Raw genomic sequence first — 17,209 nt, 5'->3', positions numbered from 1 at the left:
ATCCTGAGGATCCACCAAAACCCACTTCCAGAACTTGATGATTATTAAGATTGAATGTTGATAAATTATCAGGATTCGAACTTAATAACTTCAAAACGATATTATTAAGATTCATCCGATAACGTTATTATTTGAATATAGTTAATAACCTGATAAAAAGTTGATAGCGTTATTAAGATTTATCGGTATTATGATCGGATCTCAATAATCTCTCAAAATTATTAGGATGGTTATTAAGATACGAATATGGCACAGCTATAATTTAATCACGAATTTAATGATATTTTTGTAAAATTTTGTGTTTGAAAATTCGCGAATAATGGCCAAAATATAGGGAAATACGGGGTATTTATTTACCTTTACCGACCAATGGGACACATTTGTCCCATCGCGCCAAACGCAATAAAAAGTGGAAAAAACGTTTTTTCTAAATAAAGTCGATGATTTTTGGAAGGCACATTATTCCAAATTTTCAGCTTTAAAAGTTCCACCGTTAAAATTATATAGCATTTGGCGAAAGTTTAAAAAAAAGTTAAGATTTTTTGACTTTAGAGTGTTCTATCCAATTGCGTTTACAATAAATATCCAATATTATGGTACTTTCTGATAGCTACATTAATTCTCTTTCAAACGAAACCAATTTTACTAAAATTGGTTAAAAAATGTAGTTATTACAGATGAAAAACAAAATGGGACATATGTGTCCCATTGGTCGTCAAAGGGTTAAATCAAAACTATTTATGTAATACTCTAATTGTATAAACACGAAAAGATCAGATTTTTTATGACGTTGTTTATTTATTAAGTTAGATAACACTTACATATATTACATAGTCCTTTGGCGAATGAGCATTGGTTCCGCATATATATAGTCGATTTCCATTTTCCATTGACTGTATCACACGGATGTGGTTCCGACATTCGAAACGCTGTAAATAGCAATACAGATATAAAAGTGAATATTCGTCCGTCTTTTTGACCAATATTTTGTTCATAATTAGTTAATCAAATTTGCGTCCTGGGTATAAGGACCTTTTCCAACCGCTTTAAATTGAGGTTTATGTTCCATTTTTATTCAATATTCCCTATTTTTTTTAGAAAAACATGCAGTATAAACACTCAATATATGAAATTCATTGAATTTCGTTGGATTTTCAATCGTTTTTGGTCTTTACAACTACGAAAAACAATGAAAAAATGTAGAAAAATATAGAAATTGTAAAAAAAATACATATTCTCTATTTTTTCATATTTCATCGATTTTTTCGTGTTTTTCAAGTCCAAAAACGATTGGAAATTCATTAAAATTCAATGAATCTCGTATATTGAGTGTTTACGCTGAATAGTTGTCTCATTTTTCTGATTTTTTTTCGGGTGGGTCAACTTACAAAATTGGTCGACATTTCAATATGCACGGAAAGAATTTCGCCATGTAACGATATGTGTGAAATGACTTAGGATTATGAAAAAACACGAAAAACTAGTGAAGAAAGCTTATACTCGCTTTGCTGATATCTTTGAAACTGTCTACTTGATGATGGTCCGAAAAAATTTAGTTTTTATAAAAATGTTTTTTTTGCACAAAATTTTTATTATTGGTTTTTGACGTTTCTAAATCGATTGAGACTAGCCAAATTGACGATTTGTCGGTCAAAATACAAAATCGGCGGGGTGGTTGAACTTACAAAGTGGGTCAACTTGCACATACTCCCGTATTTATTACACTTCACGAAAGTATACACTGCGACAGAATAAAATTTTGACTTTCTTGTTATTCGTTTGAAACTTACTTGTGTCTTCCCTTTTGAAATGCAGTCTCTAACATCGGACTCGGTTGGTTCAAGCAACAAGTGATTTTTCTGAAAATTAAAATGAATTAAATAAAAAGCAGAATGATAATAGACACTTTTCGAACAAACAAAATGTGACTATTGTTCAGCTTCAGGCAGCTTACCTCACATCCTGAGAGGCTGATGTTCTTTAAATTCAGCCGATACACACGGTTCCTGTTGAGAATTAAGTGCTTGAATGAATAAATAACTTATCAACGGAAATGTAAATTTAATACAACATTTCAAAAATTGATGATGGTTTACAACTAGAATTTGAAAATTTATTAAAAATGATTAACCTTCTGAGGGCTATTCCTGCAGAGAAAATAAACAGAGTGTTGGACCAACACTGTTTGGTAATTTGTCGATAAATTCAAATGAATCCAGTTGAAAAAAAACAACAACAATAACACTCAACAATTATTCGACAAACCGAACACAGTGAACACTATTTCACCGTTTACGGCTCATCAGCGTAGCTCGAAAGGACTCGAACCATCTACGAATCGGGTCATTTACAAACTGAATTTAATTCAGTTTTGAAATAAAACGATTCGGTTTGATAACAAAAATACAGTTAACTAGATCGTTGTGTTTCGGTGCGGATTTCTATTGAAAATATCGTTCAGAAAAATTATTAGTTTACATCTCAAAGCAAAATCAATTTTGATCATGATTTGGTTACAATATCGCCCTTATTCACGCTAAAAATGAGTTTTTGTCGATTTTTTTCGATTTTCCATGCATTTCCCTATCTTCGAATGGCCATATCTCGGAAAAAAGAATTTTGCTTGATATGAGCTACATATGTGTCAAATTATAACTCTAATTTGGGGCTCAAATCTAGGGAAACCGCAGGAGCCGTTTTCGAGAAAATGGCCGATTTGTGCAAGGCCATTTTTTGGTTTTCCGCCCATAAGACCATGCCAACTAAATTTTTTAACAAAAAAATGGATATCATTTGAAAACTGGCCTTAGAATCTTTCCAACGATACCCAAAAGTCTGAAATCGGTTGACTGGTTTGGGCACAATGGCCATTGGAAGGAAGGCCTTTTTTGAATTTTCAAAGGCCCGCCAAGCCCAAGATGGCAGCCAAACCGAAAAGTGCTAGAACAAAAAAGTCTTAGTTTTTAATATACTTCAACCTCTGAAAGTTTGAACAAAATTGGTTGAAAGTACGTATATATGCATTTGCACACACAGACAAACGTATAAAGCGAGAGCACGTAGTAAGCGAGTAGTGCCACTACGCGCCCGAGATAGTCACTGTTTTGGCTGTTCTCCGCTTCTCACTATCTTCTTTTATTTATTTATTTACAACGTGTTGAAAGCCTTTGAGCCAAACTGTGTGTTTCACAGGCGCGAGTGACGAAAGCACTCCTGTACTGAAATTTGAACTCGACTATGTATACACGCAATTTCGAACTATTTTTTCCTAAGAGGGCATCTAGTATGAATGAAGTATCGCTAGAAAGGCCCTGGCTCATAGGCCCAGAAAATGCATTCAAACTTGAAAATCGACCAACCATCTCTACAGAAGTAGCGTCTTGAACATTCAGAGCAATTCTCAGTTTTTCCCATTTACCGGGTGTTGTTGTAATCGCGGTCCGTTCATCTTGAAACATGATTTTACTGAAGCTACTCATTGAGATCTTTCCGACGATATTAAGAACATCTAACCTATGCTTTTGGCCGGCGCAAGATAGCGGTGGCGCCTAAATAAGATGTATCAACAATTTGCGGCATTTTTAAGAACTATCAATACTTTTTGTTGTTCTCACGAATTTCGCGACAACAAGAAGTATTGATAGTTCCTAAAGTTGCCGCAGATTCTATTTAGGCGCCACCGCTATTGACTGTCACGTCAAATACATTGGTTCTTATGGCAGAGAAGCACACGTTGAGAACATCGAAATTGGACCATCTGTTAATGAGTTATGGCCATTTGGAAAAAAAATTTGGCGTCTCGATCAATTATTCTGAGATAATTGTTTTTTCTGTGTATGTGTGTATCCGTTCTTTTTGTCCGATCTTCTTAGAACTTTCAAATATATCACGGCGCACTCGTTCGTTACTAGCAGGCATTGTCCATAACCAGCATGGTTTTGTGAAAAATCGATCAACTTCAACGAATTTGCTGCAAATGGTGAACTACATTATGGACTCAATGATAGCGAAATGTCAAACTGATGTATTGTACACTGACTTTGAGAAGGCATTCGATCGATCCAATCATAAGAGACTTCTGCAAAAGCTGGCGAGCTTCGGTTTTGGGCGTGGACTTGTCAAATGGTTCCATGCATATTTGACATCACGTACTCAGTTTGTTGGAATCGGCAACAGAAAGTCAAGGACTTTTACCGTCCCATCGGGAGTGCCTGCTGGAAGTATCTTGGGACCTTGTCTCTTTATTGTTTTTATTAATGACATTGTCGACACTGTAACTTATGTACTTGTTTTTATGTTCGCAGATGATTTAAAACTCATTTTGAGAATCACGTCGGCGAACGACATCAGTAAAGCATTTGACAGAGTTAACCACAAGAGATTGATTCTGAAACTCAGATCGTTCAACCTGCCGGACAATCTTCTTGCTTGGATCGAATCGTAACTGTCAAACAAACACAATTCGTTAAGTATGGAAACAGCGAGTCGAACGAATTCAATGTATCATATGGCGTACCACAGGGAAGTCATCTCGGACCCACACTATTTTTGTTATTCATCAATGACATAGTGGACGAAATGGACGACGTGTTCATTTCCTTGTTCACCGATGACATGAAAATTGACAAAATCATCCACTCGAGCACGGATGCTGCAGTGCTACACGATTTCTATAGTCAACAGATATTTCACGATTCACTTTCAAGCATAGGTTCTGACACCAAAAAATTAGGGGGGGGTCAGGCCGAAAATTCAAGGCCCCCCCGGTCAAAAAAATCAATTCTATCTAGTGTAAATTTCTTCCCCGAAAAAATTTGCTGCCCGGGGGGGGGGGTGATCCGCGTATCTAGTGTAAAACCGGTATCCAGAAAAAAGTGAGGTCTAAAACAACAAAAAAGGTCCGAAAATGGCAACGGGTCCAACAAAATCGTTGGGGGTCAAATTTTGCCAGGGGGGGGGGGGGCCAGGATCAACGAGATCAGACTATGTCAGAACCTATGCTTTCAAGCGAACAGAATTTATGTTGCACTTTAAAAGAACAAGAATATTGTGATACGCTTATCCATAAGCCCGAGTAGCAAAAATCTCAGGCTTGCAACCAAAATTTGTTATAAATCGGATTCAATTTAGTTATTCGCAACAAAATATGTTATAGAACAGTTGCAATGTGGTTTTTAGGTAACAAGGCATCCGCTTTGTTATATATAAGTTATAGAAAAGTTATTTTTAAGTTGCAGAAAAGGAGAAATATTTTAACAAATTTACCAACTGGTTGCCAGATAACTCATAATCTCAAAACTTTATTGTAACGTTGCTGCAACTACGATTTGGTTACATACGTAACCATGATACGTCAGTGCATTTCACCTTGTCAAACATTCATACATTTGGTCCAAGAATGCAATTCCTGTTGAAGAATTTGCCAAGCTAATGAGTTTCGAAAACGTTAAGAACGTTAAACGTTTCGCGTTGGTGGATTTCATCCAATCCAAAACCAATCATTACAATAACAACAGAGAAATCACAAAAAAAAAACAACTTGTGTTGAAACTACTTCATTACTATCTTTCTTGTTACAATAACGTAATTCAAGTTATAATTAAGTTACATTCATGTTATATAGAGGTTACAGTAAAGTTACTTCAACTAAACATATTGAATGTAGATACGTTGCATAAAGAAATAAAATTTGGCTGTCATTAGAATTCTTTCCGTAAGGAATACATCGCCTAATCAAAATTCTGTGGCAATAAAATAAAATCATGGAAAACAAAACAAAAACAGACCAATTTCATTGAAACTGTCTTGGGATAAAATCAAAAAGAATGGAAATTATGAGAAAAACGTAGAGAATTGTTCAAAAATATGCTGGCATTCAAAATATTGTTTGACATTGAAACGCAAAATAGAATTTTATTTGTTACTCTTACGTTTATACAACATTTCTTAAACTGAAATGCAACTTGAATAACACAAGTTGTAAATATGTTGCCGAAATGTTTTTGCAACGTGTTTTATGTGATGAAAGTCTAGATGGAAGCTAAGAAGTTCCTGCAACATTACTACAATGTAGCAGTATTGTTACAACAATTCCAAGGTTCTATTTGAGTTACATTTGAGTTTTAGTAACAATGGCAGTAAAAATCGCCATATTTACTGCTGTTTGGAATTTTTTGCGCATCGATGCGCTTGTTCTTTCGAAAATAAAATCGAATTTATCATATATTTATGCATTTTCAACATTGCGTTTTAGCTAATTATTATAATTTTGACATTATAAATCGTATTTGAAATGGTTTGAGATAGTTAAACGAAAAAATTAAAAAATTTAAAAAAAAATTTAAGAGCCTATCGTGGCCACTATTGACGACAAAATGACATCCGTTGTAAAATTTCGATTTTGAAAATGTTCAAAATCGGCAAAATATTTTCATTCTCACACATATATATGTAATTGCCCAGCGATTAAATATTTTTCAAGTTTAATTTGGCAAAGATAGAGATAAATGATGATGCCATTGAAAGGAATGAATTGAAGAATGAACATTCAAATTGAAACTCGATAGTAACTTTATTGAAACTTTCTTTGGTTATAAAAAAGTTATATTTTGGTTATATGACAGTATGCGATTTATGAGCATGGCTATTGCAACGATATAATAACATAACTAAAATCGAATTATAACCGAATTATAACCAATTTGTTACAAATAAGCCCCACCTCGCGGCTAAACAGCTTACAATACGGTTATTGTAACGTTTCAAAGATCGGCTTGCAACATCTTTGGAGTTGTATTTAAGTTATAGTAACCCATTTGCAACCGAGAAAAAGGGGAAATTTGCTACTCGGGAAGTGGTTCAACTTTAGTTATTTTTATTCCCGACCACTCATATGTTTAGCGCTACAGTTAGTCTATCTTTTTTCAAAAGCGTAATTATCTTGAACCGTTGACAATCAACTACCATTATCATTGGACATTTTCTTTTAGCTAGTTGAGAACCAATATTTATGTAAAATCAAACTAGCTGTTGCCATACTCTCAATTGTATAAAAATCAAAAGATCAGGTTGTTCATGACTCTTGGAGTATTTTCCTGCAAAACCAAATATTAAACCAGTTTTTTTGGCGGTGTTAATAAAAATTTATACTGAAAAAATTATTTCTTATACAGACTTTTCGAACGTTCGTCAGAACATTCGAACGAATTAAGAAAAAATAAGAATAAAATTGCAAGCATGCATTTAAAATATATGGAGATCAACTCAAAGCATAGGTAAACGCGTGTAAGATTTCATGGAAGCCTAAAGAGCTTACTCGAGTCTTGGATCAGGTTTTTCTTCAAGATTTGGTCATCTTGCAAAAATTTACACTTTCTTCGATTTCTTTAATAATATTATCTCAAAAAATGATTAGGATCCGATCTTAATAATGTTAAGCAAATCTGTAGGTATATTTTCACTCCTGTAAATATTTGTTCCATGCTTACATAGCTCCAACGTATAATGCATCTCTCTCTTCGTCCAACTGGAAGGTTCGATAGTAAAGTTTTCCGCAAGTGAACTCACGTACGTTTTCTGCAATGACAAAATAAAACAAAATTATTTATATTTTATTAATTTTATTTTATACAGCGTGAATTGAAACCAAGAAGATGAAAAATAATTAAATCGTAAAGTTAGAATTTAAAAGCACTGTAGAATCACTGTAGAATTAAATACATGTTCGTAACAGGGCTTAAAATAAGAGAGAACTAAGTCGAAAATACGGAAGACACTTTCACACAGTAAATGGTATTTGTTTGATGAATATTGCCGTTTGAACCGTCTTCATTTAAATCTACCCGCTGCAATATTGTTTGTATTGCAATGGAATTGAAGTTCAAACTAAATTAAATCGACTGTAGTTTTGATTTCTGAAAAATTTCAAATTTTCAATATAATATTATTATCAAGGCTGACGTGAACGTATATCGATACCATCGCACTGTCTTTACTTCGCAAGGTAAAGAATATATACATTGATATACCTTTGCGGTAAATATCGCGTTAAATATCGCGTCAGTTAGCACTGAAGAGCTAGCTGACGCGCGTGCAGTTATGTGTATCATTTGTGTGCTCAACGTTTTCAAAGGCATGAATGCAAGAACTGCAATCTATGCGACGATTGTAATATATGTATTAGTATGTTCAATGAAAACCGAAAAAACCCATTCTCTTCCACACGTCTGATACAAGTTGTATCATACAAATGTAACGTTCCACTTCTTCAACTAATTTACTATACACATTTGATAAGATTTATTTCATGAATAAGATGTCTTGTTTGAAACAGTCAATATCCTTGCGAACTTTTCATGGATCTTTTGTTTTAATTTCGTGAGATCAAAACTTCTTTTTCGAATTTTCTTTTCTGCTACATAAAAGTTGACACGCCTTAAGAAAATGCCTATAAAGTGATTCAAAATCTCAGTAGAAAAACAGATAATTTATATCAGTTTTCAACGTTCAATGTCACATGAATCTTTTGTTAAAAAAAAGGCAACAGGTTTTAGGAAAAATTAGTTCAATAAATAATTAGTATTCCAAATGGAATCAGGCGGATAAACGATTACTCCAGACAATTCAAGAACTTTGTTCAAAGAGGACTCATTTTCATATTCTGTTTTTTGAAAAATTGCCTCTAATCCAATTTTGCACAAAGTCTCTAACCGTGGGTATTAAAGTACTATTTTGGCATCATAGAAAATATCGGCAGCAATGGTACAGAATATGTTGCTATACTGCTAATATCGCCAACCTAGCTAGGTTCCCGATCAAAAAGTATCATTCGCCAACACAAATTGAGCCAAATTACATGCAGCCGGTATGTTATAGAACCATTCGGATTTAAGTGAACCTTTTATCCTGTTGAAGAAGAATGGGATATTTCTCATCTTTATCGGAACTATAGTAGTACAATATCTTCTACACTAATTTATAGGAAATTGTCCAAAAAGCAATTTCCCTTGACTTTCCCATGGGTACGTTTTTTATACTGACAATTTGGGTTAACCAAGGGGCAAATCCGAGGGCAAATCACTACTGAAAAGACTGAAAGACCAAAAAGACTGAAAGCACTGAAATCCATTGAAAACAGCTGAAAAGTACTGAAAAGAACTGAAAAATATTTTCAGTACTTTATAGTGTTTTTCAGAATCAAAATAGATCGGGATTTTTGACAGTTGACATTTGTTTTGACAGATCTGCCATCTATTCATTTTTCTCCTCGAAAGTCAATGCCATTTTCAGTACTTTCATATACTAATACATTGGGCACTGAAAGTACTAAAAACCACTGAAAAGTACTGAAATCAATTTTTCAGTAGTAATTCGCCCCTTGGGGTTAACAGATAAAAAACACTAGTTCCATTAATTGACAGCTGTTGAATGTTTACCTTTGTGATGTCGCAAATGATGACTATTTGAGTGACTACAGCACGGCATTTCGTAATAAAAACTCCACGAATTTTCATATTCACAGAATCCTTTATCTATTAATAGAAACAGAACTGCAACAATATGGGTAGTTTGCAGGAGCGACTTTTTCAACGTCAACATTGCATTTATTTTGTATGAATCCTTTTGTGGCGGATAATTCGTCGTTGATTCATTAATATAGAGTCGTTACAGTTTTCTTTTCTTATGCTTTCAATGTTAATTTAATTGATGATTTTTCTGTAATGTTCCATGCATCAAACAGTAATATTTAAATCATTTGAAGTCCCTATAACCCTAAATCATTTAAATAATGTCCTCCAACGTGATGAAGTGAAAATGTCATCATTAGAAAATGGAGGAAATTGAAGTTGAAGTCGTTGTTTCACAGTCTAGAATTTTCTCTTATAATTTTCCGATACACACAGGGAAGAATGATTGAGATTTTTGATACAATGGTTTTATTCGTAAAAATAATCCAAATTTAATTAAGAAAATTTAGAAGTAAGAAAATAATGTTCTATGTAATTGTGCTCTTGAGGAATATGATAAGTCAGTCATACACATATATTTACAAGAAAATACAAAATACTTTGACTCCAATATTAGGTTTACAATGACAAAATTTCAAGAACGTAATATACAGAACAATGTCTCTTTATTAATTGCTGACTTCGAAATGCATTTGGAAGTACACCGATAGGTGCATCAGTTTCACTTGATCCATTGAAGGTATGGCAAGAAATGACATATATGATTTTTACTTTCTGCTCTATTATGACCCTTTGAACGTTCTAAGGTTGATGAACCCAAATCAAACTGAAACTTTGACATTTTTCCAGGATAAATTTATAAACATTTAATTTTTCGTCAAAAGATGAATTGATGTATAAAAAATGCTGTAATATTACTGAATGATTTTACTTCGCAAATGTTTTCCCGATTTAATATAATTCCATGTAAGAAATGTGCTGGAATTTAGTTTTTGGATGCAATGCTTATATGTGGCATCTCTTTTCACATGTTATGTTGGATATTTACACCAATGTACTTATCATCAGATACCAAAAAATCAATGTCATTGAAATAATATTAAATAGAAAGTGCGACTATTGCTAACGTATCGGCTTAAAACGAGGAACAAAACATAACGCGTAATGGCGATCAACATTTCACAACTATATCCGAATAAAAACTAACACTTGAATATAACATAAGCGTGGGGAAGCGTCAGATGAAGAATGGTATGCTGAGTCTGTGCACAAACAATTGTGTCCAACATACACACGTGAAAAGGTATTTCACTCCAGAAACACCTGCAATTTATGTATGTTTGTCTTTATTTCATTTAAATGAAATATTTATAAATGATCTTGGAAATAATAGTTCCGGTGTAATATGGAGCATAAGTTTCGATGGGAGAATTTTTTAAATTTGTAAACAAGTAGATATGTTATTTAGAATGTATATAATATATTTGAAATAATTGAAATGAATATATTTGTAAGTGTTAGTGTCATGCAGCTCTAAGAAGCATTCTTTGTGTGTTTGTGTGCGTTTTCAATGTTCATACTTGGTAATATATATATTCACATACTTAAGAACACACAGTATAATATTATTATTCATATGCGGTGCCATCTATAGTGATTGAGATAAATCAATCATACCATTATAATCATGGAATTACCGATGTAAAAGTTTTAACAAGAACTATCTGCTAAAATGTATCCCAAATAATATCTAATAATTCATCGGAGCATAAAAACACTGCACACATTCTTTTAGGTGAATATTCAACTACAAAAAAGCAGTTATTTGCTCTTCATTCATATGTCTTTCACATAAATTTAAATTTCGAAATATTTATTTCTATTGTAGTTTCATTATAAGTCGTTGGTAAATTAAATGACAGATGTTTTATTTCTTACCAGGCGAAAGTTGTTCCATAACCGCTGTCGATAAATTTATAGATACGATGAGCACTATAATTGCTATATAAAACGCTCTCCAGAAGCTCTCAAATGTTATTGAACGATGTTGAATCATGATTGCCATGACTGATTCACTCTCTCTCTCTCTTTACTATTTCTTTATGAGTTTGAAATTTAGAGCCTGAAAGATGAAGATTTCCATTTGAAATTTTGCCAATATTTAAAGGTATATTCAACGCAAGTACTGGTTTCACTGATATCAATGTATTTTTTATAGTAAAGACACTGTCTATTTTATATGCTGTTTTTCTCTTGAAATCTCGTAATGGAGTATATATGAATTTAAAAAAATGTTCACAAGATAAACATTAATCAGTTGTATGCAACTCACAAATTGAAAAGAATGGACTGATTGATATTGTTTTTCACATTAAAGTCACACAAATGATGAATGAAGTATTTGGAAAACTTCATTAATAATGTTTTCCAAATAATATTCCCGTTGTTTGTCTTTACGTATACGATAAAATTTCAACATAAACCGATGCTTTAGGTGCGCATCCACATACTGTACCACCATTACTAATACATATACAATAGTACTGAATTTTGGATCCTGGTGCAGTGGCGTCGACGATGCTATGGAACATTTGAAAATCCCCTTGCTCTCATTGGGAGAATAAAAACGGTATGCTTAATTTACACACTAAAAGACTTGGAGGAGTAAGCTGCCAGAATGGACGCTACTGATAAATGCACTCATTTCGTTTCCATCGCGCATATGCAAAGAAAGTTGTATTAATGTGAACGATAATAGATTTAGTGTCAAATAAAAGTGTGTGCAAGTATTAGTTAGCACTTGAAATTCTTTGTGTGTGCGTATGTGTGTGCGTACATTGCAACTGCTTCGAAATTTCGAAGGGGAAAAATATCTGCTGTCAAATAGACAATGGAACATAATATACCATGTAACATACATTTCTTGAAATTCATTCATTCAAATACACACAACTACAAATCTGAACTGTTTCGAAAATCATGATTTACAAAAAAGCTCTGATAAAGCTCAAATACTAAATCTTTTTCCAATAATGAAATGTCACACAACCACGTGACATTTCAAATTACGCTGTTATCATTATAACATTTGCTACCGCGAATTTGCTACGTGTTTCTATCATCTTCTGCAAATTTGATAATCCCTTTTTTTTTAAAGCTGAGAAAAAATGGAATATTTAAGGTTTGTAACGACGACGATAAAAATAAGATAAAAAACGATATCAATTCATTTATTATTATTTATTATGACAAATAAAATTAATGTATGACTAAAGGTATCAAAATCATTTTTGATTGGTGATCTTTATCACTGATATTATTATTACACTGAGTTATTCGACCAGACTGTAAGGTTGTTATTCAAAAATTATTAAATGTAAGGATTTTGCATAAAAATTAAGAACAAAAAAATTTGATTGAACTTAGGAATAGCTAAGGCTCTCGGATGTGGGGGAATCTGGGCAATTTCTTTGAAAATCAACATCATTCCCGTCCAGATTTCACAATTCCACAAAAAAATAGCACAAACAGAATTTTTTAAGGATATTTTAGTTTTATATATAAAATCGTTTATCTTGCATGACTTTTGCTAATAACTACGAAAATAGTTGTTTAAAAAGAAATATCAACAAATTTCCCCATTTTTAATCGAATTCCCCGAATATTTGCCCGATTTCAGAGAAGGTCTTCTTCTAGGTTGTGGAAACCCGTTGTTGGACGTCATTGCTACTGTAGATGATGCATTTCTTCAGAAATATGGTTTGAAACCAGATGACGCGATTCTAGCGGATGAAAAAAAGCACAAAAATCTGTAAGTAGTATCTCAAGTCTAAAATAACATAAAAAAACACGCTGACAATAATCTACTATGTATGAATTCATTTTTTCCACAAAAATTATTCAGCCCGGACTTGGTGATGCCCAATGACTTGTCATCACAGGCGTAGCATTTCACTTGATTTAGCAATTCAATAGTTGCCAAAACATCGTATATGCAGTTTACTCGATTTATCACGTGAAATCCTAATATTCGGTTAGCCAAAGTATTATTTCGTTTGCGGCACCTATATACATAGCGTACGTATGACCTATAGCTACTACGATGAAGTACGATGCTATATTCAACATGAATTGGGATTTCACGTGAATTATCGAGTGAACAGCATATACGATGTTTCGGCAACTACCAAATTGCTAAATCAAGTGAAATGCTACATCTACCACTGTGACGACGAGTCCTCTGCTTCATTGAGTGTTGACAAATGAATGTTAACATATGTTTTCAATTCTATTATATCGCATACGGTATTGCAAAATTCCACAATTGTTTCCAATAAAGAAGTTTGTTTATTTATTCTATCAGTTATAAAGAGTTGGCGGAACATGATTCTGTACAATATATGGCTGGCGGTTCATGTCAGAATTCTCTGCGGGTAGCCCAATGGATTTTGCGTACTCCCAAGGTTTTCCTCGTCCAATATGAAAATATAAACAGAAAATGCATCAATTTTATTATTATTTTCTTTTATTATAATTTAATCCTAAGGTTGCTGTATTCTTTGGCTGTGTTGGTGTGGATGATTACGCAGAAAAATTAGCAGAAAAAGCACGTGCTGATGGCGTGAACGTTATTTATCAACAAAACGATTCACTTCCCACGGGAACATGTGCAGTGGCAATAACTAACCATCATCGATCTCTGTGTGCGAATTTGGCAGCAGCCAATGCCTTCACAGCGGACCATATCAATCAACCAGAAAATCGTAAAGTTATCAAAAACGCCAAATATTTCTATGTCACTGGATTTTTTTTGACAGCTAGTTCTGAAACTGTGCAAGCTGTGGCTAAGCATGCACTTGCTGCGAATTCTCCATTTCTGATGAATTTAAGTGCTCCATTTTTGGCTCAGTTCTATAATAAAGAATTGATGGAAGCACTGTCTTTTGCTGACATTGTGTTTGGCAATGAAATCGGTAACTATAGTTTTATTTAAAACAACGTTTCAAAAATAATAGAAAAATGAAGAAATAAGTTATAAAGTACATAACAAATTATTTTTTATAAACGTAGAGGCTCTTGCGTTCGCCAAAGAAGAATGCTTCGAAACTGAAGACTTGCGTGAGATTGCTCTCAAAATCTGTAGACTTCCCAAGCAAAATGAAAATCGTAGTCGCATTGCAGTTATAACACAAGGAAAAGATCCTGTACTTCTGGCACAAAATGGAAAAGTGGTAGAGATTCCAGTGGACGCATTGACCAATGACGAAATTGTAGATACAAATGGTGCAGGTGACGCATTTGTCGGAGGTTTTTTAGCCCAATTTATTCAAGAAAAGTCGCTAGAAACATGTGTACGTTGTGGAATCTGGGCAGCAAGAGAAATAATAAAGAGATCTGGTTGTTCGTTTGACGGTGAAGCATGCTTCCAGGAATAAAAAGAAAGATGGTTTTATGTTTTTAAGCAAATTGTTTATAATAATCAGTGGATTAAAAAATTAAATAAAAACATTCGTAATACCAAACTTTTCCGTACTGTTGTCCGGAATTTCGTCCGGATTTTTTTTATTCTTATTTAACACCACCAAGCTCTGTCTGAATATAATTGAGGATTAGAAGTAGCTATCAGTTCCCGCCTTGTTAAAAACCTGGCTCTTTTCGTAATTTTCTCAGCATTTACACAAGTGGGACATGAAAACAAAAACACAGTCTCACAGCCAAGTTGGAACTGCTTTATAGTAGTCGGAAAGCAAACGGTCCAAAATAACCTTTGGTAAACGGACGGTCGTCATGTTTTCCAACGCCAATGCTGCAATTAAATTCATGCACATCGCATGAACACCGCGTTTTGTGTACAATTAACTATCAAAACTGTCGCAGCATATACAAAAACGCAAACGCTTCGTTTGTACCGCCGCTTCCTGTGATCATGATATGATAAAATTAACTGGAATGTGGCTCAGAAATGATATTTATGATGCTGAACTTTTTGACGATTCATATTTTGTTTTTCGTAAGGATAGACTTTTTCAACGCGGCGGTGATGTGCTAATGCAACCAAAAACGAAAAGTTCGCCAGTGAAGAGATAAAAATTGCCGGTACTGACGATTTGGAATACGTTTGTGTGAAAGCTAGCACTGAATCACACGTCATTTACATCTACTGCATACATTCCGCCAAATTCACCGCAAGCAATCTACGATTCACATTTAGCAGCCATGCACGAAATCGCTACCGATCCTGAAGATTTTGTTATTTTTGTTGGTGATTTTAATATGCCGCATGTGGAATGGTCAATCGATAGCGACAATGACAAACAACGAAGATATATTTTATGGTTAACGGATTTTTGGCTGACAAGATGTTGTTTTTTGGAGATGACTAGAAAAAATATCTTTTTGCTCACATCAAGAACTACAAATTTGTCCAATATTTTATACCGAAAAAACAACATCTAGTCAGCCAAAAATCCGTTAATACGAAATGGTCCATACAAGAGTATTATACTACGTTGACTCCACATTGTGGTACTTCAGTGTTTATTTTTTAAGGGAGTTAGTTTTTGGGATTGACATGTTCGGCATAGTTGTAGCTCTTGATGAGTAGAGTAAATTTGATCAAGACACAAAGTAAAAATAATTTACCATTTGTGAGTTATAACCTCAAATGTCAAATAAATGACGCTATTTTGACAGCAGCTGTCATACTTTCAAGGCTGTATCTCTTAAAGTACTTGGAATATCTGATAGGTTATTATTGCATTATTGGTCCAACTCCAAGCTTTCAAACGCCGATTAACATGCTTCAATATCATTCTTGGTCCAAGAAATATTCATATGGATTGAAGGTGATAAAAGTGAAGTATAAAAAAAAGTTTGACCGTCTCCATTTCCCAAACAACGGTTCGGTGGAGCAAAACATATATACCATTACGAAGCAAAATTAGCTTGTGCATTATACTGTATCCCCACTTTTTCCATTTCTGTGAATGTTTTCTATTTAAACAAATATTAAACGGACCGTATACTTAATTTTGTCCATCTCAAAATCCCGCTTCTAATCCCAGATTCAAAAAAATCTGGTAAACTACATTATATTTTTTGGACGCTTAGTTCACACTATTTGGAATAAATAAGGCCTTTTGTCTTATTGAAAAAGCATTAAAAAATACACGAAATTTCCATATGAAACCCCAATAGTTGGATCGTATACTCAATTTTGTCCATGACTGTATGGCATATATTGGCAGCCATACAACGTTACAGTACTCAAGATGTAAACCCGTTTTTAATAAATCGGTTCGTTACTGCTAAACTCGATAGAACTTGTGTGTTATGTGTGAGATACACATTCATGAATTGAACAAATTACCAATGAGACAATGATTAAAAAAAGTAGTATACAGCAAAAAATAAAAGTCTACATCTGGGCGTTTTTTCAGCTAAAGAGTCATTCACATAGGTTCTGACATAGTCTGATCTCGTTGATCCTGACCCCCCTGGCAAAATTTGACCCCCACGATTTTTTTGGACCCGTTGCCATTTTTGGACCTTTTTTGTTGTTTTAGTCCTCACTTTTTTCTGGATACCGGTTTTACACTAGATAGAATCGATTTTCGAAAGCGATGACCTTTTTTTTTTTTTTTGCTCTTCAAATTCGAAATTGCGGATCACCCCTCCCGGTCAGCAATTTTTTTCGGGAAGAAATTTACACTAGATAGAATTGATTTTTTTGACCCCCCCTT

General features: G+C 33.8%; 2 protein-coding genes and 1 long non-coding RNA gene across 3 annotated transcripts; 1 reads left to right on the top strand and 2 right to left on the bottom strand.

Moving 5' to 3' along the window:
- Positions 1-738: 738 nt before the first annotated feature.
- On the bottom strand, positions 739-12,145 carry LOC129572323 (semaphorin-2A-like). The gene is made up of 8 exons (XM_055452265.1): positions 11,800-12,145; positions 11,406-11,589; positions 9,435-9,530; positions 7,488-7,575; positions 1,955-2,006; positions 1,791-1,859; positions 822-929; positions 739-750 (listed from the first exon to the last, which is right to left on the bottom strand). The coding sequence occupies exons 2-8, from the start codon at positions 11,530-11,532 to the stop codon at positions 739-741; spliced, it is 552 nt and encodes a 183-aa protein (XP_055308240.1). The 5' UTR covers positions 11,533-11,589; positions 11,800-12,145.
- A 257-nt stretch (positions 12,146-12,402) lies between these two features.
- Positions 12,403-14,999, top strand: LOC129572321 (uncharacterized). The gene is made up of 5 exons (XM_055452264.1): positions 12,403-12,648; positions 13,147-13,278; positions 13,831-13,930; positions 14,014-14,440; positions 14,538-14,999. Exons 1-5 carry the CDS (start codon positions 12,635-12,637, stop codon positions 14,900-14,902), a joined length of 1,038 nt encoding a protein of 345 aa, XP_055308239.1. The 5' UTR covers positions 12,403-12,634; the 3' UTR covers positions 14,903-14,999.
- LOC129572322 (uncharacterized) lies at positions 12,680-13,913 on the bottom strand. The gene is made up of 2 exons (XR_008688430.1): positions 13,772-13,913; positions 12,680-13,249 (listed from the first exon to the last, which is right to left on the bottom strand). It is a non-coding gene; the product is annotated as an uncharacterized LOC129572322 (long non-coding RNA).
- Positions 15,000-17,209: the final 2,210 nt, after the last annotated feature.

Source organism: Sitodiplosis mosellana, unplaced genomic scaffold (genome assembly GCF_009176505.1).
Source record: "Sitodiplosis mosellana isolate CC-2019 unplaced genomic scaffold, AAFC_SMos_1.0 Smas_scaffold_4742, whole genome shotgun sequence".
Taxonomy (NCBI): domain Eukaryota; kingdom Metazoa; phylum Arthropoda; class Insecta; order Diptera; family Cecidomyiidae; genus Sitodiplosis; species Sitodiplosis mosellana.
Note: the sequence above shows the minus strand (reverse complement) of the source record. Positions and strands in the feature narration are given on the sequence as shown.